The sequence below is a fragment of the Musca domestica genome, unplaced genomic scaffold, assembly GCF_030504385.1.
Source record: "Musca domestica strain aabys unplaced genomic scaffold, Musca_domestica.polishedcontigs.V.1.1 90, whole genome shotgun sequence".
Taxonomy (NCBI): Eukaryota; Metazoa; Arthropoda; class Insecta; order Diptera; family Muscidae; genus Musca; species Musca domestica.
Genome location: NW_026712436.1, coordinates 1,006,017 through 1,032,481, shown reverse-complemented (window position 1 = coordinate 1,032,481; position 26,465 = coordinate 1,006,017). Strand labels below are relative to the sequence as shown.

Sequence of the window (26,465 nt, the reverse complement as noted above, 5' to 3'; positions counted from 1 at the left end):
GGCTCTTTCCGAAACCTAGGTATTCCCTGCCTTACCCCCTGGTAAACATTACCATCGTTCTCCACTCATAAACAAACGTTGTTTTTATAAAAACAACAATAATGGGATTTCGCCTGACGATTTTGCAACAACAAAATATATTTTTATTTTTAGATTTTTTATACCCTACAACACCATGTGTTAGGGTATTATAAGTGTGATTGGGCCACAAATTATGTTATACCTCGAAATATTGGTACCCGACATGGGAAACTATGTATGGATCTTTCTATCTCGGCGAGATTAGTCGATCTAGCCGTCCGTCTGTCCATGTTAATCACGCTACTGGTCGCATTTATGGCCCGATTCCCACGACATTGAAATGGAGGTGGGGATAGAGTCAGAATAGAAGCTTATAGTTTTTGGAGATGGTCGCAATTTTTTTAGGACCCAAAACAGAAAACTTTCGTGATTTTGCTTTTGCTCTACAGGCAAAAATTATAAACCAAACGAAACGGAATTTTGCATGAAGTTAGAGTTTAGGGCTGGGTAGAGGCCAACCAAATAGGACAATATTTAGCGGCTAAAATAGACCCTAAATTTTATGTCAAAAAATAAGAAAATTTACACTAAACCGCCAATATTTTTAATCCCGCCCAAATCACAAATACATTAAATTTCACCTCTGACCATTACAGTGATGCTAATAGCCAAGATATAAGATATATAACAAAATAGGTATAGTATAAAATAAATAGAATCGCGTAAAAACATGACAATAAAAGAAGTCAATTTTATTTGTTATATTTTTCACATTTTTTTGTCATATTTTTTATCGCATGCGATTTTTTCAATTTGATTTACAATTTTGAATTCTACATTTTCTAAAGTTTTTCTACACCCCGCAGCATTATGCGTTGAGGGTATTAAATACAGGTCGCAATTATCTTCCGATCTTCACGAAATTTTGCATGGGGGTAGGGTTTGAGTTAGAATTAAGGCCCATTGTTTTGGAAGATGTGCATTTAGGGGTTCAAATGGATCAACAAATAAAAATTGTCCTGATTTTGCATTCGCTTTACATATCACAATTGAAAATAAATGTACACGAAATTTTGCATTAGGAGAGAGTTAAGGACAGGGAAGAAGTCTATCATTTTGGATGGACATTCGATTATATATAGGTTAAAATTGCCACAACTTTCGTGTGGAATTGTGAGCTTCATTAATATTAAAAATTTTGACCCTTTGTGGGGGAGGTAATAGAAGGAGTGGGCTGATATATTAAACCTTCACACCAGACCTTTGATTAAAAAAATATAGTGATGTATGTAATTTGAATATAATCGGATTCTTACATCATATTTTATAAGAGTTATATTTATTCCAAATTTTGATCGTGATGGAATGGACCGAAAGGTTGGCACTAAAAATACCAATGTGTCACCTCAAGCAAGCGCATCGCCGGGAATGGACCAAAATACCATTGACCGTTTGAAGGCCATAATTCGTGCCCAAGGTAACCAATTCGAACAAATCTAAACTTATTCTAAAATTTGATGCTATTTCCGACATTTTTTGCTTTCATTCAATAAAATTAAAAACAAAAATGTAAAACTTATGGCGTTTGACTTTGTTGCAGTTTTTTTATCTCCTCTGTATAACTGCGAACCCCTTCTGGTACCTCAACCAGAAAGGGTCACAATTTCCAATAGTCAAGCAAAAACCTGGGATGAATATGGAATTTATGATTTCGCATAAAATTGGATATAAATGTCTAAAATATATTTAAATAATCTAACATTGGCTGAAGGCATACATCTGTCGGCAAAACCGACTGATATTTTTTAACTTGTTTCCATTCAATTCGCCAAATTCTCTCATTTTGAGTCCTTATGTAGAAATGCTATTACAATATAGGCTTAGCTTTTATCACAGTCCTTATATAAATATATCCCCTGATTTTAATTAGGGTCCTGGCTATATTTTACAATCTATTTGGCTGAAAAAAGATAAAAACAAGTAGTTTTTTTAAATGTGTTTCTTCAAAACAAGTCGCGAATCTTTTTTCAAGACACAAGTCATGTATTTTTAGTTTTTTTTTTTTTTTGGATTCTTTAAACAATTAAAAAATATATAATAAAATATGTTTTTAAAGATCAAAGAAGTTGTGAATTTGTTGAAAAATATTTTTTAAAAGGCCTTTTAAAAGAACATGTAAAGTGCTGATTTTTTTAAGAATAATTTTTCCAACTACAGAACTATTTTAGGATATTTAAAATAAAATTTCTTTAAAGGCAAAACAAGTTTTGAATTTAAAAAAAAAAAACATTTTTTTCAAAGCTCAAGTCTAAATGTTCTTTTAATATTTTGTAAGGACCTACAAATCGTGGATTAACAAATATATTTAAAAATACTCAAAAGTAAATATTTTATTTATTTTTTTTAATAGCGATATTATAAAAAATGTCATGGAAATCTCCAAATTTACGAATTCATCCTGATAGTACGATTTCGAACTTTAATTAATGGTTTTAAATTTAATTAGACCGAGACCCTACTTTTTTGATGTTCTCATCCAAAGCCTTAGCTACTTCTCATGCATTTTTAAACCAATTACATTCATACTAACGATTTCTTTTAATATTTTTAGGCCATTCAACATCATTGAAGAATGAAATTCCTTATTTGTTGATACTCTTTTAATTTTAATATGCACTTCGTATTTTTGTTGTGATAGTAGTAAAAAGAAACTTCGTATTCATTCACTTACCTTTCTCTTTCCGATAATGCCTGATTGAGTTGTTCGGTGAATGATGATGGCGGCATTTTACCACCGATTATCGCCCCCGTCGGTCCGACACGCCGCCGGCTGGGATACATCCAATTGTCCGATGAATGCTCATTCTCGGAGAGTTTATCGTTTGAGCCTAGAATTGAATCATACGAACTATTGAGATCACGATTGCTAGTACCGAAGGTGGTCATGCCACCGCGATGAAAATCATTGGGACTAGCTGTGGTATTGTTGGTGTTTGTGGTTGTTATTATTGTTGTTGTTGTGGCCTCACCAGGCGAACCGAGCGTATTCTTGAATAGACCCGGTAGACCGGTATGCAAAGCCGATGTCTTATGATCTTTATGAACTTGGGCATACAACTGATTGATCTGTTGTTCCCGTGAATTAGCCGAGGAGGATGCTGATGAGGAGGCGGTTGAATTAAGCAGGATGGCAGTGGTGGTGCCGGCTATGGCACCATTACCACCATTACCATTGCTACCCACACCATTGCTAGCGACATTTATTGCATTGTTAAGATGATGTCCATTGCTGATGAGATTACTTGGGGAGTGGTGATGATGATGTATACCATTGGATAGGTTTAGTTCATGATTGGACGCTGACGTACTGGTTGTGTTGTTTGTGTGAGCGTAATGAGCATGGTTGTTAGTATTAGTAATGTTACCCATAAGACCGGCCGGCATGGTTGCGCAGTTTTGCAGGGCGGTATCATCTTCGGCATCTTCCAGGGCACAGTCCGAACTACTGTTACTCAGGGTGCGCTTCGACAGGTTATTGGTACTGTTGCCGGCAGCAATTGTTACAGCAGTTGTGGTATTCGAGGCGCTCGAACTTGTATTGGAATTATTACCAGATGGTAGTTGACGATTAGCTAAACCACCACGGGAAGCTTTATTTTTTTGTTGGATTTTCGAAATTTTTTTTATGGTTTGCATAACAAAAAATAAATGATGATTTCGAGTTATAGAGCAAAAGAAGATAAGCGCAGCGCAGCAACAGCCGTAAAATAATTTCGAATTATGAAGATTTCAGTTGGGGTTGATGATTGGCATTTTTTACATTTGATGATGATTTTTTTTTTTTTTGGAGATGGACATGGATATGTTTTTTTGTTTTATTTATTGATTTTGTTTCGTTTCATTGCAAAATTCGATGGCAAATGGCGCAAACATATACAAAACATAAATAACATCAGTTCAGTTCACAGCATATGGATGGGACAGCAAACATTCACACACACACACACATAGAGAGAGATACAAACACGGACATTGTGCGTTTGGTTGAACAAATTTCACAGTAGTTTTTGAATCGTATTGTACATTCAATTTTGTTGTGAGTTATTTGTTTGTTTTGTTTTGCAATTTTTTGTAGACGTACAAAAAACATTGATTTTTTTACACAGCAGCAATATTTGACGTTCGAACAGTTCGATTTTCGAATAGAATTTGTCGTTTTATAAATTAAAATAAATTCGAGTTTGGTATTTTGATTTTGTTTTACATAAAAATAAAAGAAAATAAAAAAAGAATGTTTCATTGTAATTTTGTAGACATCTAAAAGAGAACTAAATTTCGAAAAAAGAAGAAGGATTGTTTTTTTTTTCAACTCGAAGAAGACATACTAAAAGGGAACACAGTGCCATGGAATGAGAAAACAACAATACTTGCAAAGTGACAATAGGGTTTTGAATTGCTATTTTTTATGGATAGTGTTTAACAAATAATGCATAAAGTTTATCCAAATTCACTTGGAGTTATTATTATAATCAAAGTTAAATATCAAAAAATTTAACAAAGGATTTGAAACGCTTTCAGTATTAGGTCGATATGAATATTTTAAATATTGGATATGTATGCGGGAGGGATTATATATAGCCCATTCAATTAGAAAATGGAATTAGCATAAAAAAAACAGCTGGGTGATACCCTTATACATATAGTGTGAATATTACGGGACCTGGGTAAATATTGACCACGTTTGTAGAGAAGGTCTTGAACCCATTAAAATTTATAATTACAGCCACTTAGTCTTGAGATTTTTTTTGAAAAAAAAAAAAAAAATGCAGCCCAATTTGTCCTTTTATATAGAATAATGTGCCGTCTGTCTTGATTTCAAGAGACAGGCGGAGAGTTAAGCCGAAGGAATTTTAAATTATTTGAAAACCAGAAACCAGAAAGTCTAAATGTCAAGCGGGGCCGACTTTATGATACCCCACACCCGTTTGCATATTTAGTAGAGCTTCATAAAACAAATAAAAAATAAAATAAATCGGATGAACAATATATATATATGAGAGCTTTAGCTACATCAGAACCGATTTTCACCAAATTTGACATACTTGTTTCTAGGTTCAATTTGGTCGTAAGTGCCAAATTCCATTCTATTTCACCTAATATTACAATCGGATCCGATCTCGATAAGATTTAGCAAAAGTATTTCTGAGCTGTATTTGATATATGTCCTCAAATATTGTTGTTACAGAGTGCATATTTTGCCTGCGGAGGACAAAAATAACAAACCGGATGGATCGATTTCGATAAAAATTGGCATACTAAATTTCAACCATTTGGACTGATATTACACGTTTGGCACACAATAAAAGGCAAATCGGACGAAGATATGTATGGGAGCTATATCCAAATCTGAACCGATGTCGATAAAATTTAGCAAAGGTAGTTCTGAGCTGTATTTGATATATTATCCCAAATAGCGTTGTTACAGAGTACATATTACGGCTGCGGAGGACAAAAGTATCATATCGGAAAAACAATATATATGTTGGAGATATAGCTATATCTGAACCGATTTTCTCCAAATTTGACATACTTGTTTCTAGGCTCAATTTGGTCGTAAGTCCCAAATTCTACCCCATTTGGTGTGATATTACACGTTTGGTGCACAATAAAAGGCAAATCGGACGAAGAAATGTATGGGAGCTATATCCAAATCTGAACCGATCTCGATAAAATTTAGCAAAGGTAGTTCTGAGCTGTATTTGATATATTATACCAAATAGCCATGTTACAGAGTACATATTACGGCTGCGGAGGACAAAAATATCAAATCGGAAAAACAATATATATGGGAGCTATAGCTATATCTGAATGTGATTCTATGCAGATCTGTGTGGGTCTATCTCGTTTCCTTTTGTCTGTTATAAACAAATTCAGAAAGACATAATTCCCTTACCACCTGGGGTGTAATCGTATAAAAAGTTCAATTGGTGGGACATAAGACCATTGGTTTATACGAAATTTAGAAAGTACTCAACTATGGATGACCTTTGGTCCATTGTGTTCATCTTACGAGGAAATAAACATTTGGGGCAAAAGAGAGATATAGAAGCGAGAAGGAGAAGTAAACAGAGACGTGTAGTTAGCAGGGTGGTCTGCCTAGCCTGGGAATGCCTTTGGAAAACTTTTAAATAATGATGGGATATATGTCTGGGAAGTACGTTAGAATTTCCATCTCCCATATGTGCCAAATAGCCTATGTTTCTTGTTGGATAACACGGGATATCTACAAAGTAGATATTCAATCGTCTCTACCTTCTTTTTCTTTCCCTTCACATAGTCTACAGTAGTAGTCAGGAACACTATTGTCCATCTTGAGGTCAAAAATCAGATACCGCAGTATCTGAAGCCTAACAAGATTTTTGGATCAGACAGAAGGAAGATTGTTCTTCTCCTCGAGATTATCGGTAAGATGGTCTGAAAAAAAAACGCTGCAATTATGAGTGTTTTATCATTAGGTAAGGGCAGAATACTCAGCACTGGAGCCTTCCATCCATTTTGTAACCATCTTTAAAAATTATCAGCCTCTACAGGGAAGTTCACCACCAGCCCAGGCATCTCTATTAGGGAATTATAAATTTTAAGTATTGTCCATAGCTATCAACTGTTTATTTCATTTTCTGTTAGGATATGGATTCCATAGACTATGGATTTATCGAATTTTGAGGAAGAGAATACATCTTTCAAATTCCCATTGCGCCTTTAGTGGTATTCGAAAAAAGTCAAAACTGGGGTTTCAGGTTACTGTTAACCGTTGATTAAACTTATATGAGTGTTAAATTATTGAGTTAGGCAGAATACGCCAGCACCGGTTCCTTCAGTAATTTTGTATCAATGGCCAGACCGTCCATAGGAGGTTGACCACCAGCCCAAGTATCCCTAATATCAATGTAATCGAAGTGGAGAAAGGTAGACATGTAATCACTAATTCTATAACCTTTGCTGCTTAGAATTGAGCTCGAGTGGCTGGAAGTTTAGCTGGACATTAAATGCAGATTGGGTAGTGCTCTTAAGAGTTCCGGCTCTCTGCACTGTGGTTAATTTGGACATGAGTGCTCCGGATTTAATTGTATGCCACCAGACTAGACACCCAGATGTCAGAACAGTTAAGACTACAATGACATACATCCAATACAAAATAAAAAATGTTAAATACCATCCGTACACATATTTCTTATGTCACTGTACAAGTATTCGTTTTTTCTAGCACTGTGTCTTCTGAATCATTCATTAAATAGGGGAAAGTTTAATGGAGAAATTATTATTTATTTTCTGTGTTTACGAAATAAATGTGAAAAAATCTAAAGGAGAAGTATTAGAAAGCGATCGTGGTGCTCTAAAAACAATTAATGATTTTCAAATATTATTTTCTTTAGAACAGATGTGTGTGGTTGTGTTAAGGAAAGAAATGTGACGGGGGAAGTATATATTGGTGCATTACGAAAATTGTTCAATTGAAAATGGGGGGGCAGAAGGGGTTATTTCTCTATAATAATATGCCAAAATATAGCTCTAGGACAATTTGGATAATTAAGTTATTAAATGATTCAAATATTCTTCAATTGTCCTTAAACTTTTCGAAAATGTAATAGTCAAAATTATTTCAAATTTCAAATATTTAGTTTCTTCAATAAATGAGTTCGACAATGACCGCTACAAAGTAAAAGTTTTAGAATATCTTCGATTTTTAACATTTTTCAAGAATCTTATAGACAGTCTTTTTATTATTAAAACCAATTTACATTAAAAAATATGACCCTCTATAAAAGCAAGCGTTGTTTTAAATAATTTGTAACATATTTTTTTTTTAACTTTTAATATTTAGAAATTGTTAGATTCATTAGGTCCATAATGACCGCGCCTTTTTTTCCTAAATAGCAAAAGTTATTTACTTTGCAGGACATTTATTATCTTTGGAATTAAAACAATGCGCTAATCTTTCACCAGGCCCCTTTTTTCAAATTGAACAATTTTTGGCGTTAAACAAAAATACAATTTTCATAGGAAATGCAAAGCATAGGTAGACGAATAATTCAAAAAAGGATTGTAACTATTCTTTTTTTCTTTTTTGAAGGGCAACGAAATTCGAAAACAAACTCTTCAACACACTGAACTGAACTTACCCAAATCACTTTTCGTTTTATTGGCTGAATTATCCAGAAGTTCATGTTGTGGCACAGCAGCATCCAGTTCTTCTTTGACGGGGTTCTTACGTTCTACTGTGGCAGTCTTAACGCCATCACCGTCCGGTGATAAATCCGAAATTTCCGTATCGGATAATTCGGTTTCAAGTTTTTGGAATAGTGGTTTCGGAGGTGTTTTACGCATCATTTGTGGTGTCAGCTTCAATGTGGCACTGTCATAGGGCAGTCCCACGGGGAAACCGGCCTTGCGCTGTGTCTCCTGCAGTTCATGTTCCAAATTTATGACACGATCTTTGAGTTTTTTCACCAAAGCATTGTATTCCGTGTCTTTTTCCTGCAGCAATTGCTGATAGAATTCCTCACGATGGCACATATCAATTTCACGTTGTTGATATTCACGTACAAGACGCTTGGCTTTGTTGTATTTCTTATCCAATGCCATGTATTGGGCCTGGGATTGTTGCAACATATTTTGCAAGTTGGAAGCCTCTTTTTTAATGTTGACCAGTTCACGTTCGCTTTGGCGTAAACGTTCACTGAGCAGTTCATTCTCATTGCCGGTTGTTTCGAGTTTAACAAGCTGCAAGTGTTATGTATATTTTAGATTAATTTGTTTATTCGCAATGGCAGGTTTTAGATGTATATATTTATATGAATAAATGTCAAACCAATATTTGTGAAAAACAATAAAGAAATATAGATAGAAATAGCGAACATAATTAAACACCCACCTTTCTTTTAAGGTTTTCAATTATGTCCTCTTTTAGAAGGCAACTCATTTCACTCTAAAATAAACAGAAAATAAGGCAAAATTAAAAAAGAACGAAATAAACGAATTCTTTAAGAAAGTGAATTTCCAAAAAGAAAGATCTCAACTAAAACATAACAAATGTAGAACGTGTATACACCGACCAGCGATAGGTGAATCGTTTGGAAAATGTGGTTCAAGGCATATTTGGATAGCCTGTACTAAAATGAAGAAACGTTTCTGAAAACATTGTTTTCTACATTTATATATTCGACAACGATTTTAAAAATTGTTTCGAATTCAGATGTGGTTCCCAAAAACTGCAAAGAAAAAAAATTCTGACTAATAAGCAAGGGTCTTTCAGATCAGCAACAAATTGTATCTGAATATTCTTGACCCGTCTTGCATTTTATCACACGACCACCAAATATCAGAAAGATCGGCATGAAAATTTTTCTGTGATTCCAACATTCTTTTTAATTGGATATGTCGTCATATGAGCCTATCCCTACCCCGAAACAAGAGAATGCTGGAATTTACTAAAGAACTGAAATATAAAATCGATGGATGTATCACTGCTTTCATAGCATCTAGTACTAATCCATCTGCCATGAGGTAGCACATGTTTGACATTTGATTTTTCCATCTGGTCCCCAACATTTTAAAATAGTTTTAGGTCCACGGCACAATTGGTGGTCGGAATTATAAATCCTTTCACTTTTAAATTTGAAAATTCATGTGCTGATCAGTGTGATCTTCGACCTGTTTTTTTGTTTTTTGTGTAAACGTCTTGAATAGTTTATTGATTGTGAACCTTATATAAATATTAAAGGTTCACATGTATCATCAACTAAAGGTCACGAGGTTACAAAACTCCTGGTGTATTACATCTTCACCAATGTTAAGCGGGCTTTGGAACATCAAAAAAGTAATCATTAAACTATTCCGAAGATATCAGTCCACTTTGGAGAATTTTTTCTAAATTACATTTAAGACTAATGACCGTTTTTGTACTTTGTTGCTTACGACGTAGCATTTTTCTCTTCCCACATCGGCGGCCGGCGCTTGTGTTCTGGTGTCCAACCGAAGGTGTACATTTTCAGCTGACCTCATTGGCAAGTAAACACGATCATTTTGTTTATTTACAAACTGCTGGACAGCGAATGTTTTCTCATAGAAAAAAAACAAATTCGGCAGTTCACCACTTTCGGCAAAGTGAAGCAACTATTTAGCTCTTTTGAGTCTTTTTTTCTGTTGCGGTGTAAGTTCTTGCACTCATTGGAATTTCAATGGCTTACCCCGTGCTCATTTTTCAATATTTTCCGAATGGAATATTGCGATTTGTTCATCTGAAGAGCCATTTTTCGGCCACTGCGACGCTCGATCAAGTCGCTTCTTTACTTTTCGAACCATTTCTGCTGATGTTGCAGTTTTCTTCCGTCCACTTTCTTGATGTCGGGCTACGCTACCAGTATCACGGTAACGAGCGATGGTACGAGATACAAAAGATTTATTTACATTTTAATGCTGGAGTGCTCTAACGATAGCCACTTGTGGTTTTCCAGCCAAATAGAAAGAAATCACGCTTGATTTTTTTCTGGAAAATTCCCAACAAAATGCTTTTGTACGCTTGAAAACAATATAATGAGCTGTCACTGGAAAAAATGTAACAGCTGTCGGACGAGTGGCTTAGAATTGACAGCAGTCTGAAGTTGGTTGCAGTTTTTTCATCTCACCCTGTATAGCTATATATAAATAAATCTAACTCCACTTTGGAGAATTTTTTTTTCTAAATTCATTTGACATTTGGACATCGGTTGTAGGGTATTTAAGGTCATCTGACCTATAATCTCGAGAAGAAGAACAAGTAAATTAATAGGTCTGAGAGAAAATTGCTCCTCATTATATGGGACATATGAATGAAGCCGCTTAAATGTCTTTTAATCGCATGAAATTGGGAAGCTTCTACTTGACTTGGATTCCGAAATGATTGATTGCTAAATTCATATAAAGATTGATTGAGTTTAAATGGAAGAATATTTCGAAGCCAACCCCTTTCGAAATAGAGTTTATTAAGCCCTTAATAAGAATTTTTTCCTAATTTTCATTTTCCTAAATTTCATTTTTCATTTTTCAATCTAATTTTTAACCATTCACTTCGCGGATCAGTGTTATTCAAACAAAAAATGTATAGAAAACAAAACGAGAATATATAAAAAGTGCTGAATGGAAATGCAAGTTAAGACAAGACTTCCGCGTTTAGATTTGTGATTTGTTATGTTTAATTACCGCTTTATGCTGGGTAAAGCAAATGTCCGATTCCAGATATTGTTATGCCACAAAATTGACAAGAGATCAAATTAATTATTTAGTAAAAATACAAAATTTCGGAAAACGAAACTTACCTCCTGTAGCAGTCTCTTAAGAGACTCTACCTCCTGGGAGTGTGTAGCCTCAACCTCCATTGGATGTTCGACTTGTACGGGACTGGTGGGTCCCTCACAAACACTGGAATTGGCTGAGACGGGCTGGGTAGAATCTTCTGAGTAGTCGAGAGTACGGCGTAGGTACTCTTCTTGTTGTCTGGGGGGCCAAAAAAAGGAAATAAGTCTTTTTGGTTTCGTTGCTTCTTATTAATACTGACCTCTTAAGACGTTCTTCTTTCTCCTTGTCCGCCTGCAAGCTGAGGCGTATCAATTGTGCCACTTCACTATTCTCTGGATCTCGTTCACGTCCTATTTGAAATTTGACTAGACCGGAGGTGTTGCGCAGTACTGATGCAGCATATGCCTGCGTTACACCCACTAAACTTTTACCATCGACTTCGATGATTTGATCATTGACCTGAGCAAATTTTTAAGTTTTAATTGAAGTTTGTCCACATCTTAAAACTTGAAAATTTCAACTCACCTGAATGCGACCGTCGCGTGCTGCAGCACCATTATCGGTAATGGTTTTAACGAATATACCCAATTTTTCTAGGCCAGCATCGGCACCAACGCCCATGCCAATAATACTTAGACCCAAACCTTCAGGACCCTTCATAAGTTCGACGGGAAAAACGTGCATTTTCTCGACACGTTTCTCCAGCTCATATTCTGCCGAGGCAGCCACCGGGTCGACATCTTCATTGCGACGATCGTAATCACTGACAGAGAAGGTGGAGAATACTTGTATGGGTCCTAGGCTAAAACGTACTTTGGGATTTTTCTTGACCGGTATGGGTGGATACGAAAGTTCATCATCGTCGAAGTCTAGAAGACCTGGGAAAGAATACAGAAAAGCAATTACATCAAAAAGATCCCCTCAAATATAAATCGAGAATTGTTGCCTTACCAGGTACTTCCATCCAAAAATTGCCATCCTCAAAGTAATGCACACCCGATTCCACATAGACTTCTTTGCTACGCACTGGCGGATATTCGGGTATGTAATATTGTGATTCATCTAGTTCCGTGGCAGTTACACTGGTATTGGTTGTATTCAGCGATTGTGGTTCATTAAGCGAGTATGTCGAATTGTGCTTGCTCGATATGATGCTATCATCAATGGTGGTTGTCTGATTGTTGAATGTGGCATCCGATTGGGTGGATTCAACGGAGACAATCGACTCGTGCAGTGACTCAGCCGTTGACTGGCAATGCGAGTTGCTTGTGCTATTGACATTGGAATCCTGTATGAATGTTCGATTCAATAACGATGTTTCCTGATCATGACATTCAAAGGATTGTTGCTGCTGTTGTTGTTGTTGCTCCTCCTGTTGTGTGTCTCCTCTTTGGTTTGATGCTATGTAAATTGTGGTACTATCATTGGTCTCGTCATAGGTGGTTTCAACTTTGGAAGCTGTAGTCACGACAACCGTTGCATCATTGTTGTCGAATAAATTGGCGGAAGAGTTGTTGTTGGTTGTGGTACCAGTCGTTGGCGGAGGGGATGTTAACGATTCCACCGAATGATGTTTATTACTGTTACCGCTTTGATGATGGCTTTGTGTCGATGATATTAGCAAATTCTCTAAACTACGTTTGGGAGCTTCCAAAACATCACGCAACCATTCCGGCTCATCGTCGTCATGAGTTCTGTTATTTTGGTTATGCTGATAGATTGACTGCGACGAGGAAGAGGTGGTGTTGGACTGTTTAGTTGTTATTGTTCGTGTAGTTACAACAAGTTCCTGTTTTTCTTCTCTACTTTCTGCTGCTGCTGCTGCCGAAGAGGATGCTGTAAATGTTGAATTTATGCACACAGATGTGGCGCCAATGCCCACAATATCCACATCCTCAATATCGTCATCATCGTCGGCGTATTTATCAACGTCTCCCACACGCTGGGTCACATCTAAACTAACATTTTTGGTGACTATGCTGTGATGATATTGTTGCTGCTGCTGCTGTTGCAGTTGATGGCTAGTTGTGACATTTTCAAAAATATATGAATCCTGTTGCTGATGCTCTGACAATTCCTGTTCTGCTTTATCGTCTTCCCTATAAAGGGTATACTCATCCTCATCAGCTGAATTTTCACTATTGTCGATGTCTTGTTCTTCTTCCTCCTCCTGCTGCTCTTGGTTTTCTTCTACTTCGTTGTCGTTACAAATTATTGTTTTGTGCTGGCTACTGCCACCGCTAACATCCTTTTCGGCCGGAGGCGAGGGTGTTTGTGGTTTGACCTCTTCAATGAGATTCTTGATGTGCGTAGGCGAGGTAGCCGCTGCCACTACAGCTGCATCCGCCACACCAACTGTGGGCGCTGCTGATAGGATCTGTTCAACTTCCTTGGCTTGTTCATCGGAGAGCAGAGATTGTTGTCTGGAAAGAGAGCATGGGGTTGGGATAAAATGTATGATTAGTAAATCTATGACAATGTAAACAACAATATTCTTTATGGTCCATAATATGGAAATGACCAAAGGGGACACATTGTTTTTTGGAGATTAGTTTCAGAATTAAATTTATAAAAATTAATTCATAGCTTAAAAGTAGCGCAAAAGATAACCTATATAATTTGGTTAGTCCGGAGTTCTTCCATTGTCCATAGAAGACCTATAAATCGTCTGTTGCTGGTAGAAGACATGGAGGTCCTCTACTGTCCATAGAAGACTTGCTGGTCTATTACATTCCATAGAAGACATGAAGGTCATCTAATGTCCATAAAGACCCTGAAGGTCTACTATTCTCCATAGAGCACCTGGAGGTATTATATTGCCCATAAAGGGCTGGAAGGTCTTCTACAGTCTTTAGATGTCTTCTATTGCCCATAGGTCTTCTACTAGAGGATCTGAAAGTCTTTTATTGTCGATAGTAGACTTGGAGGTTTTCTACTGTCTAAAGAAGAGGTCTTCTAATGTCTGTAGAAGACCTAGTGGTCCTCTTAGGTCTATAAAAGAATTAGAGGGCTTCTTATACACATAGAAGGCCTGTAGATCCAGGGAGGATATGGAGGTCCATAGATGACCTGGAGGTTTTCTGTTGTCCATAGAGGACCTCGATGTTCTGTTCCTGTAGAGTCCACAGAGGAACTGGTTGTCTTCTACTGACAATAGAGGAGCCGTAGGTCCTCTATGGGCCATAGAGATCCTGAAGGTCTTCTACTGTATATGGAGGTCCTGCAGGTATTTGTCCATTGAAGACCTGGAGGTCTTCAATTTTCCATAGAGAACCAGGAGGTTTTATATTGTCCACAGTGGACCAGGAGGACTTCTATAGTCCATTAAGGTCCGACAGGTCTTCTACTGTCCATAGAAGACCTTGAGGTCTTCTTGGTCTTGAGGTCTTCTTGGTCTTGAGGTCTTCTATTGGCTATAGGAGACTTAGACGTCTTCTATTGGCTATAGGAGACTTAGAGGTCTTCTATTGTCTATAGAAGTACTATAGGTCTCCTATTGTCTATGGAAGACCTAGAGGTCTGCTATTAGCTATAGAAGACCTAGAGGTCTGCTATTTTCTATAGAGGACCTAGAGGTCTCCTATTGTCTATAGAAGACCTAGAGGTCTGCTCTTGTCTATAGGAGACCTAGAGATCTCCTATTCTCCGTAGGAGACCTCGGGGTCTCCTATTGTCTATAGCAGACCTAGAGATCTCCTATTATCAATAGGAGACCTGAGGTCTCCTATTATCTATTGGAGACCTAGAGGTCTCATATTATCTATAGGAGTCCTAGAGATCTCCTGTTGTCTATAGGAGACCAATAGGTCTCTTCTTGTCTATAGGAGACCAAGAGGTCTCTTCTTGTCTATAGGAAACCTACAGGTCTGCTATTGTCTATAAGAGCCCTAAAGATCTCCTATTGTCTATAGGAGACCTAGAGGTCTCCTACTATCTATAGGAGACCTTGAGGTCTCCTATTATTTATAGGAGACCTAGAAGTCTCCTATTGTCTACAGAAGACCTAGAGGCCTGCTATTTTCTATAGAAGAGCTAGAGGTCTCCTATTGTCTATAGAAGACATAGAGGTCTGCTATTGTCTATAGGAGACCTAGAGGTCTCCTATATTCCGTAGGAGACCTCGGGGTCTCCTATTGTCTATAGGAGACCTAGAGATCTCCTATTATCTATAGGAGACCTGAGGTCTCCTATTATCAATTGGAGACCTAGAGGTCTCATATTATCTATAGGAGACCTAGAGGTCACCTATTGTCTATAGGAGTCCTAGAGATCTCCTGTTGTCTATAGGATTCCTAGAGATCTCCTGTTGTCTATAGGATTCCTAGAGATCTCCTGTTGTCTATAGGAGACCAAGAGGTCTCTTCTTGTCTATAGGAAACCTACAGGACTGCTATTGTCTATAGGAGCCCTAAAGATCTCCTATTGTCTATAGGAGATCTAGAGGTCTCCTGTTTTCTATTGGAGACCTACAGGTCTCCTATTATCCATAGGAGGCCTAGAGGCCTTCTATTGTCTATAAGAGACCTACAGGTCTACAGAGGTCTCCTATTGTCTATAGGAGACCAAGAGGTCTCTCGTTGTCTATAGGAAACCTAGAGGTCTCCTATTGTCTATAGGAGACCTAAAGGTCTCATATTGTTTATAAGAGACCTAGAGGTGTTCTATGGCCTATGAGAGACATATACATATTCTTTTTTATAAACAAGTTTTTGAGATCTATTTTTTTATATTAAATTAAATAAAATAAAAATAATATGAATGTAAAATATAAAAAAAAAACATAAAAAATAGAAATAATAAAAATGTAAAATCAAAACAAACCTTATTTTGCTTTCCAAAATTCTACATAGAAATAAAAATGAAGAAGCATTTCAACAGATAAATACGGACAGCAACAGCATTACGATCAGCCAAATATAACAGTTGTTGCAACAGTCGTAGTAGTAGTACAGTATAACAGTTGCATTGGATGATAATGAAGATAATGGTGATGTCGACGAGCAACAAGTACAACATGCAGGACACGTAGGACAATACAAAATTGAGGGCAGCCAATTTTATTTAATTTTTTTATTTGTAAATGAAATTTCAAAACATATACAGTTCAGCAGGCAAAGATGGATGCATAATAAAAATGAAAATAAACAAAGAAGAAAGAAAATAATGAGGGAAATGTACAAAACTAATTATAACAAAAAATGTACATAAACAAATGCTACAAACAGTTCTACATGAGAAGTAAGGATATTAAAATTAAATAATAATATACAACTCAAAATCATATTGAAATAAATGTATATGTAAACATAATTATTTCATTATAAGAACTCTGCAATACCAACAAAATAAAATCCACAAATAATCCAATTATTATTGTCGTTGTTGGTTGCAATAGGACAAAGGCCCGCCATATTGATTAATTTAATAATAAAAAATATATAAATTAAATATCGACTAAATAAACTTTCGTATTGTATATTATTATTTTTCAGTTCATGTCATTAATTATATATTTTACCGCACATATGGCTAGGTATGTATGTAATATGTATGGAATATAAATTTTTCAATAAGTATGAAGCATAATTGTTTATACTGCAATTCGATATGAAGCCATTGCCAAGGCATGAACTTTGTAATTTAAATTATTTTCATAAATGAGTTTTAAAACTCATTAAAATAAAACAGAATTGAAGGATCTTTTGAATTGGGCGGGTAGGCTTTGATTGTTTGACGTCTTAAACTACTGGTACTCAAGGGATATTTAATTAGGTATAAGTGCCAAAATTATGTATGACAGCTACATTAATCTTAACCGATTTTATATCTTTGGGATGACACATACCTGTGGGAGCTGTATGTGAGTCAAATTTCGCCCATTATTTTTACTTTGTGGACTAAAAATTGAATTAAATTTAAAAGACTTATCGGCACAAAATATAGTGCAGACATTATGGAAGTGATAAAAAGTTACAATCTTTGATTAAAATTTTTTTTATATCCTCAGCCATATGGCTAGAGGGGGACTTATATCATTTGATACGGTCAAAACGTATCTCATCGAAATAACGGAACCTTTGGAACAAATCCGTTTCAGGACATTTGGAGCGATGTTCGTCCGTTTGTCTGTCTGTCTGGTACGCACAGACAGGTTCAAAATTGGTACGTCGTAATATTACTATCAAATTTAGATCGAGTTCGGAGATGGGTAATATCGGTATACTACTTCTGGTACCTCCCCCACAAAAATAGAAATTTTCAATGAAAATAATTTACTGCACTGAAAGAGAAAGGATCATCCGATTTTGCTCCAACTTTGTGAATCTTACTATTTCCATCAGTGCTAGGTCAGGTGCGAAAATGGACAATATCGGTCTACCAATGAAGTACATCCCCCACAAAGGGTCAAAAATTTGAATACAGGGTGAGATAAAAAAACTTAGATTTGTTCGAATTGGTCACCTTTGGAACGAATTATGGCCTTCAAACGGCCAATGAAACCGTCACACGCTGCCCGAATGTTGCTCTGCGGTATTTTGGACCATTCCCGGCGAAGCGCTTGCCAACCTTGCTTTCCAAAATACTCCAGACACAATAGTCCAACGGATTGGTATCCGGAGATTTGGGTGGCCATTGTGCGCTGGAAATGAAGCAAGGAACCTCAGTTTGTAAACATTCTTGGGTGGCGCCTGCCGAGAGCGATGGTGCTGAGTCCCGTTGGAATGTCCAAGGTATGCGTCCAAAATGTTTGTGTGCCCAAAAGGCTTTAATATACCCTCCAGAATATTTTCGCGATTTGTTGTGATGCCACTCGATTAATACGAGCGGAGAGTGACCATCGGCTGTTATGGCGGCCTAAACCATCCCCATGGGCTGCACTTGAGTTCTGGTTGCCAACCGAAGGTGCACAATTTCAGCTGACCTCTTTGGCAAGTAATCACGATTACTTTCGGCCAAGCGAAGCAACTCTTTTAAGTCTATATTCTTTCTGCTGCAGTGTAAGTTCTTTTACTTTTTGGAATTTTAATGGCTGTACCCCGAGCTCGTTTTTCAATATTTGCCGAAGGGAATATTGCGATATATTCAGCACACCATTTTTCGTCCACTGCAACGCGGGTTCACGGTAACAAGCGATGGTTTGGTACGCTTGTAAACAAAGTAAGGAGCTGTCACTGGATTAATTTTAACAGCTGTCGGACGAGTGGCTTGGAAATGACAGCAGTCTGAAGTTGGTTGCAGTTTTTTTCATCTCACTGTATATCATTTGCTACGGCCAAAAGTGCCTCATCGAAATAACAGTTTTAGACCCTAGGTCTCTTTGGACCCAATCCGTTTCAGGGACATTTGGAGTCGATCCTATCCGATTTGGTCCAAACTTGGTGCATCGTACTATTTATTATCAAACTTAGATCGGGTTCGGAGATGGGCAATATCGGTCTGCTCCTTCTGAGCAGATATTGACATCCTTCTGGTACCTCCCCCAAAAAACGGTAAAAGTTTTGAATAACCAAACCGATTATAAAATCCGTTCTCTTAATATTTCATAGATCCCATTATTTCTACTAACACAAGATCTGCAGTGAAGATGGAATATATCGGTCCCCCCCCTTCTGGTACCTCCTCTACAAAGGTTCAAAATTTTGAGTATCCATGAAGCTTATAAAATGCTAAACAAAAAAACATGGCACATCTCAATATTTCTATTAGCACAAGGTATGTTATAAAGATAATAGAGATCGGATCATTGCCTTTGGTACCTCCCCCGCAAAGGGTAAACGTTTTAAATAACAAAAACGATTATAAAATCCAAAATAAGCATCCGGTTCTCTTCATACCTCACACATCCCAATTTTTTCTAATAACACAAGATCTGCTGTGACGATGAGATATATCGATCCACTCCTTCTGATATCCCATCCCCCACAAGGGGTCAACACTTTGGATATCATAAAACGCGAAAATAATATCCGATTCCATTCAGACTTGGTACACCTCAATATTTTCGTTAACCCAAGTTCTGTTATAAATATGGTAGAGATCGGACAATTCCTACTGGTACCTCCCCCACAAAGGTTGAAAATTTGTAGTGTCCATGAAGCTCATAAAACGCGAAATTAACATCCGATTCCATTCAGACTTGATACATCTCAATATTTCCATCAACCAAAGATCCGTTATAAAGATCTCCAATACTTATATCTGTCAGAACTTGCGAAGCAAGTCGGCGATTCTATATAATCTGCTTTTTCTAAATATTTCCCTCAACCAGAATCCTGGGATGAATGTAGAATTTATGATTTCGAATAAAATTGGTTACAAATGTTCGTTTTTTTTTTTTTTAATTTTGCCCATACCAATATTTCTTATCTGTATTAGATGAAGTGTGAAAATGGAATACTTCGGTTGATAATATCACATTTTTTTCATTCCTCATATAACGTTAAGGAAGTATTCGATATGGTCCGAACCTGGCACGTCTCAATATTTATATCATATTTATTTAGGTCCGATACGAAATTGACAACATTGGCCCATTCCTTCGGAACCTACTCCTTAGAGGGTCAAACGTTTGAATAATCATAACAGAAATCAAAATTTATTTAAACAATCGAACATTGGCTGAGTCATAAATTCGACTGATACTTTTTAACTTGTTAAAACAAAATTTAGATTTTTTATAACAAAAAAACCCCAAAAACAACCAGCAAATCATCAACAATATTTTATCTGAATAATTTTCGTCCTATTGCTCCTTGTATTGTTTTTACTCTGAAATATAGCCCAAAACACGATGCAATACAATACATCTCTGTCAAATTGCAATTTTTTGGCCGCAGGCAAGGTTACCCTCCCCATTCGCTTTTGTGCAGCAACAAGCAGCAAGCAATCAAATTTTATAACCCGAAACAAAAATTTAAACGTTAATACATTCGAGTTTCATTTACATTTGCATTGACATTTCATTGGCCAGGGTTAGTAGTGCCAAAGGCCAAAAGTGTTCGCTGCTCAAATGAGCTGACATCATTGTTGCCATTTCGTATTCGGGCGATCAAACTAGCCATTCAAAACGATAAACTCTACAAATCGCAAACAGTAAATTGCTTTCAATTTGCATAATTATGAGATACGAGCATTTAATGACAATTGGGTTGGGTGGGGTTAGGTTCAGAGCAAGGACTTTGTGGAGACTAATCTAGTTAGAAATACGAATACATTCAAAGGATACATTTCGAGTTGGACTAAAGGGTCAATGGTCTTAAAGTGATTTATAACTTTGACGGTAATTATGGGCAGGAAAACTAAAGATGGCTATCGAAAAAATAATAGACATCATGGCTGACCATAAATTGTTGAGATTTATGTTTTGAAATTGATTTATTTGCGGAATGAAATTGAGAGTCCTTGGAGAGAATTTAAAGGAAATTTATAATAATGGATAGATGATTTATGTCGAATGAAAATGTGGGGACAAAAAGTTGGACATATTATTGTAGGTACCTTTTATAAGTTTGCGCACCCTTTGAATATGAATTTATCAAACCCTACTTTGAACACAATTGGAAAATATGACCAAGACCTCTGCAATACCTATTCATTCAATTCAGAGGATAACTGTTGTATCAAAAGGTTAGCCTTTATTATTTTATTGGAACTTCTTTTGAGTATGCATTTATCAATCCCTACTTTGAACACAGTTGGAAAATATGACCAAAACCTCTGAAATACCTAAGTTCAGGGGATAACTGTTGTACCAAAAGGTTGGCCTTTATGATTTTACGGGAACTTCTAGAACATGTCGAAAACTTAAAAAATGCTTGCAATCGGAGTTATCCGTACAAGGCGACTTTTTCAAAGAGTGAACCCATTTTTTATACCAATTATTCTGGATGTAATCCAAAGATCTCTATCAAATTTGAAAGCTTTTTCCGAAATATTGCGAAATATTTCTCACTCTATAGGGCTTCATTTATATATGGTCAAAACTATATACTGGTCCTAACAACATTTAGTCTAAGAACCCAGAAGAAACCCAGTGATCCTTATACTAAAATTGATAAATCCAGTTCCAATCCTACATTGTATGCTGAATGTTAGTACCATTTATTACTTTTCGTACACTAATCCTATGCATTTCCAGAACGACCTCTTCCTATATTCACTTAAACCCATACAGGGCGAGATGAAAAAAAAAAAAACTGCAACCAATTTCAGACTGCTGTCATTTCTAAGCAACTCCTCCGACAGCTGTTAAAATTATTCCAGTGACAGCTCATTATATTGTTTGCAAGCGTACAAAAGCATTTTGGTGAGAATTTTCCAGAAAAAATGTTATTCTTGATGGAATTCAAGCGTGATAGTGTGATTTCTTTATATTTGGCTGGAAAACCACAAGTGGCTATCGTTAGAGCACTCCAGCATTTAAATGCAAATAAATCGTTGCTCGTTACCGTGATACTGGGAGCGTAGCCCGACGTCAAGGAAGTGAACAGAAGAAAACAGAAACATCAGCAGAAATGGTTCGAAAAGTAAAGAAGCGACTTGATCGAAACCCGTGTCGCAGTGGCCGAAAAATGGTTCATGAGCTAAACATATCGCAATACTCCATTCGGCAAACATTGAAAAATGAGCTCGGGGTACAGCCATTGAAATTCCAAAAAGTGTAAGAACTTACACCGCAATAGAAAGAAAACAGACTTAAAAGAGCTAAAAAGTTGCTTCACTTGGCCAAAAGTGGTGAACTGCCGAATTTGGTATTCTCCGGTGAGAAAACATTCGTTGTCCAGCAGTTTGTAAACAAACAAAATGATCGTGTTTACTTTCCAAAGAGGTCAGAGGCCATGGTGATGGTGTGGTGGTCACTATCCTCTCGCTCTCCTCTCGTATTAATCGACGGTGGCATCAGAATAAATGCCGATTATTATCGCGAAAATATCTTGGAGGGTGTATCAAAGCCTTGAGCATGCAAACATTTTGGTCGCAGACCTTCGACATTTCAACAGGACTCAGCACGCGCCACCCAAGAATGGTTACAAAATGAGGTTCCTCGCTTCATTTCCAATGCACAATGCCCACCAAAATCTCCGGATACCCATCCGTTGGACTATTGTGTCTGGAGTATTTTGGAAAGAAAGGTTGGCACTAAAAAATACCAAAACGTCGATCACCTCAAGCAAGCACTTCCCCGGGTATGGACCAAAATACCGCAGAACAACATTCGGGCGGTGTGTGACCGTTTGAAGGCTATAATTCGTGCCAAAGGTGACCAATTCGAACAAATCTAAACTTATTCTAAAATGTGATGCTATTTCCGAAATTTTTTGCTTTCATTCAATAAAATTAAAAAAATGTAAACATTATGGCTTTTGACTTTGTTGCAGTTTTTTTATCTTATCCTGTATTTGCTTGGTTCATATCATGGCCTACATAAGATCGGCCAGTATGACCATCTGACAAGTAAGTTTGCTGTCAAAAGACATAATTGTGATTTAAGATTCAAGGAGAGTAAATAGTTCAAAAACTACAAAGTTTATTGTTCAAAGTAGTCTTCTTGGTCCACCTTATATAGACCTTGGCTTAAATTGTCGGAATCTTCGGAAATTTTCTGTTAAACAAATGAAAAACGGTTTTTTTATGTTTTAATTTTCTTTCTATATACAGAAACAGGGCCTTATGCATTGCAGATGTGCTTTTGAAACGTTTATAGTTTTAATATAAGCAAATTTTAACTAACGAAATAACAATGCAAAATGCACTTACAATTTTTCTTCAACTACAAGTTGCATTTATTGTTTTATTCAATTTTCGAACAAAAGAAAATGTTAATTAAACATATTTTTGACAACAAGACAGATACAGAAAAACAATAAAACGGAAATTAAAACCCCAAACAACAAAATATTGTCAGGAAAACTATTCGTTATGAAATGGAATAAAGTTAACATCAAAAAGAAAAACCATCAAGCGGCAAAGACAAAAGAATGAAAACAAGAAGAAAATTCATAACAAACTATTTTTTGTTTAAATTTGATTCTGACCAAGAACTTTGGCTTTTAAAAGAAAAAAAGTGGCAATTGGCAAAAATGGCTCCGAAGACAATGCAAAAACAAATCAAGTCAAAGAAAAGAAAAGTTTTAATTAGGAAACAGGGCGTTTTTCTTTCATACACAGCAGTTGATATTTTTGTACAACATTTCTTTATGACAATTTAAGATGATATGCACACTTCCCTTCGAGTGTTAAGATGATATGATATGCAAATTGTGCCAAATGGCAAAGACGTATCTGAAGCAATCATCGAATCCCTATTGTGATTTTATTTACCTGAACTTTTTGACCACAACGTTGCTTTTGTCCATTATTCTTTAAAATTCTTTTGTGATAATTTCCTTTAAACTGAAATCCAAACAACTCAACTGTCAGACCACTTGGGCGTATGAACAATAAACAATACACAAACATAATGTATACGCACCATGTCCACAACTTGTGCGTATGCACCAGAGGGCTGCAACGAGTATGCAAAAATTCAAGCATACTCGGTTTCTTACATGATTTTTGTTGATGCAGTCGTTTAGTTTGATCTGAATGAAATGACCGTTTTCGTTTCTGATCGAATCGAACGCTCAGTTTGAATCACTTCACTCACAATCAAACATGAGCGTTCGAGACGGTTTGATGTGTTCAGCAACATGAGTTGATCGAACACATGAATGTAAATGAGCAATCACAACCGTGATTGTCTTCTTTGAATCGAGTTCGCTCAGCGTCATTGTTTATTCAACCATTCAATCAAGTTGGGACAGTTTATTTTGACTTTTTTAATATTTGAAATGAAAGAATATTGTGATAGTGCGACCGAAATTGTTGCAAGTAGAAACTAAACGAAAAGGTCAAAGTTTGTGAAAAATGTTGACCAATATTGTAAAATAAAAAAAATATTTAAACATTTTTAGTTTTCTAAATACCAATGATGTGTTTCTTTATTAAAAAATTTAATTTTGTTTTTTTTTTCAAATAAGTTACGAAAGTCTAGCATACCAAAAACCCAAATAAAATAAAAAATTGTATGCTTATTAAATATAATTTGTACCAGTTTCTTTAATGGGGACATCTTTTAGTTATGAAATCCTTAGTAAAATTACAATCATGATTTCGCTCAAATTCGAACATTTGTGTTTTAATCAAATCAAATCACTCACTTAACTAGGATAAATAAAACCGATCAGACTCATCATAGATGATCGACCCGTTATGAACAATTCAACATAAGTTCGTAAACAAATAACTCATGTGAGCTGTTTGATTGCGATCACAAAACTTCGATCAATACACGTTTGATCACAACTTTTTCGTTTGGCTTGAGTAACTCGAATGAACATGTTGCATCTGACCGACTGATTGAGTTTGATTGTATTTCCACTGTGTGTGATCAAGCCTACTCAATCATACTCATTGCAGCCCTCTGGTATGCACTTAGCATTCTTGGAAATCTTGAATGCAATTATTTTTATACCCTTCATCAAAATGAGGAGACTATATTAAATTTCTCATTCTGGTTGCAAATCATCGAAATCACACAATGATGGAGGCAAGACAATTTCGGTGATAGACTATAGATATAGATAGACCTCAGCCTTATGGCAAGCCTCAGTATTCAAAGGAGTATTATTTGAAACTGCAAACGTGACGGAAATCGGTAGGAGGAGTGTTCAAACTTGTAATTATAGTTATATTATACTGGAATATGAGGCCCTTGGCGACCGCAGAGAGGACCTAAATTTTTACATGGAAGAGTAAATGTTTTCCTAGTTGCGCTTATCATTCTGGACAGTCCGGTTTAAGGTATTTGTAATATTTAGGCAACTACTTTTCAACCAAATTTTCACTTAAAAATGCAAAGAAATAGTTTTTTTTAGTATAGTTCCAAGTTCTCGTAAAGCCCCACATTCAACGTTGTCGTCCGATTTTAGGTATTTTGTGTGCTTTTCCCATATTTTTCTATCGGATTGGCTGCAAATTAGTGCTAGGTATTCCCAGAGGTTTGAAATCAATCTGGTAAAGGACTGTTCTTGGTGATTTTAAAAATTTGTTAATCTTTTGGCATCATTGCTCATCCCAATCGGCTGTATGTTGTCATTTTGTGTTTCCAGTGGTAAGACAACGTTCTCCCGATTTTAGGTATTTTGGGTATTTTTCTCATATTTTTCAACCGGACTGTCTGTAAATTGACATTTGTTGTTCTTTGAGATTAGAAATCATTCTTGCAAAACAGAGGTCCATATAGGCCACAAATTGTGGTAAATCCCAATTATATAGGTACCGCACTATTTTGGAATTTTTAGACTTTTAGCTACATTTTTTAGACGAATTGGCTGTAAATTAGAATTTTGCTACCCCAGAGGAAATTAAGAAGCTTTTTGATGTATTTTTTTCTCTGAAGTGGCTACCATTTAACATTTTGTGTTCTTATAGGTTTGAGTTTCACTTGGAAGTTAGACCGCATTTTTACCAAGAACTGTCCATGTAGGTCCAGGTTATGTAGGACCGAGAAGAAGAATTTTGGGTATTATTGTCAATTTCTTACTACAAGAGTCCTTATAATTAGTGTCCTATAATTAGTTCCAAAGTCCTTATAATTTGTTCCAACTTTTGGTATAGGCCTCTAATAACTTTACCGCCCGATATAGGTGTTTTTTTTTCATTATGTGTTCCCAGTGCAGTCCTCAGAGGCCTAAATTCAGTTATAGCCCCATACATAACGGTATATTCAAATATTCGAAATTTTAAAGACATAACCCATTTCGCTCCTCTGTTCGACTTTTCGAACGGTAAAAACACCATTTTTCAAAAAAATATTTATGTATGAAAAGGGTAAAATGTTTAATAAATTTTTTCATTTGTCAGCAATTAAAAAATCCCTAACCTAAAAATACACCCCCACCCCCCGTCAAAAATACCCATATTTTTGGATACTTTTTAAATTAATTTTAAAACACCTAGACTTCACCTATTTGTAAAATTGAATGTTCGAAATTTCGAACACTGGTTTCTGGAAAAAAACGAAAAGTCGAATCATTTTTCTGAGTAAATTTTTGACATCAGTGAGCCCA

The 26,465-nt window shown here is 36.2% G+C and overlaps 1 protein-coding gene across 8 annotated transcripts in view; it reads right to left on the bottom strand.

Annotated features, from left to right (window-relative positions):
- The window catches only part of LOC131800381 (uncharacterized), a 117,047-nt gene that overhangs the window by 9,396 nt on the left and 81,186 nt on the right, over positions 1-26,465 (bottom strand). For 3 of the 8 annotated variants that reach the window (XM_059131934.1, XM_059131933.1, XM_020035229.2), the window contains exons 3-10: positions 16,177-16,197; positions 12,307-13,778; positions 11,881-12,233; positions 11,615-11,814; positions 11,376-11,553; positions 8,954-9,007; positions 8,202-8,802; positions 2,753-3,671 (exon numbers count right to left, since the gene is read on the bottom strand). In XM_059131934.1, the coding sequence (XP_058987917.1) occupies positions 2,753-3,671; positions 8,202-8,802; positions 8,954-9,007; positions 11,376-11,553; positions 11,615-11,814; positions 11,881-12,233; positions 12,307-13,778; positions 16,177-16,197 (3,798 nt within the window). The remainder of the gene's footprint in view (positions 1-2,752; positions 3,672-8,201; positions 8,803-8,953; positions 9,008-11,375; positions 11,554-11,614; positions 11,815-11,880; positions 12,234-12,306; positions 13,779-16,176; positions 16,198-26,465) is intronic. The other 5 variants (XM_059131935.1, XM_059131931.1, XM_059131936.1 and 2 more) reach the window with 5 other exon arrangements.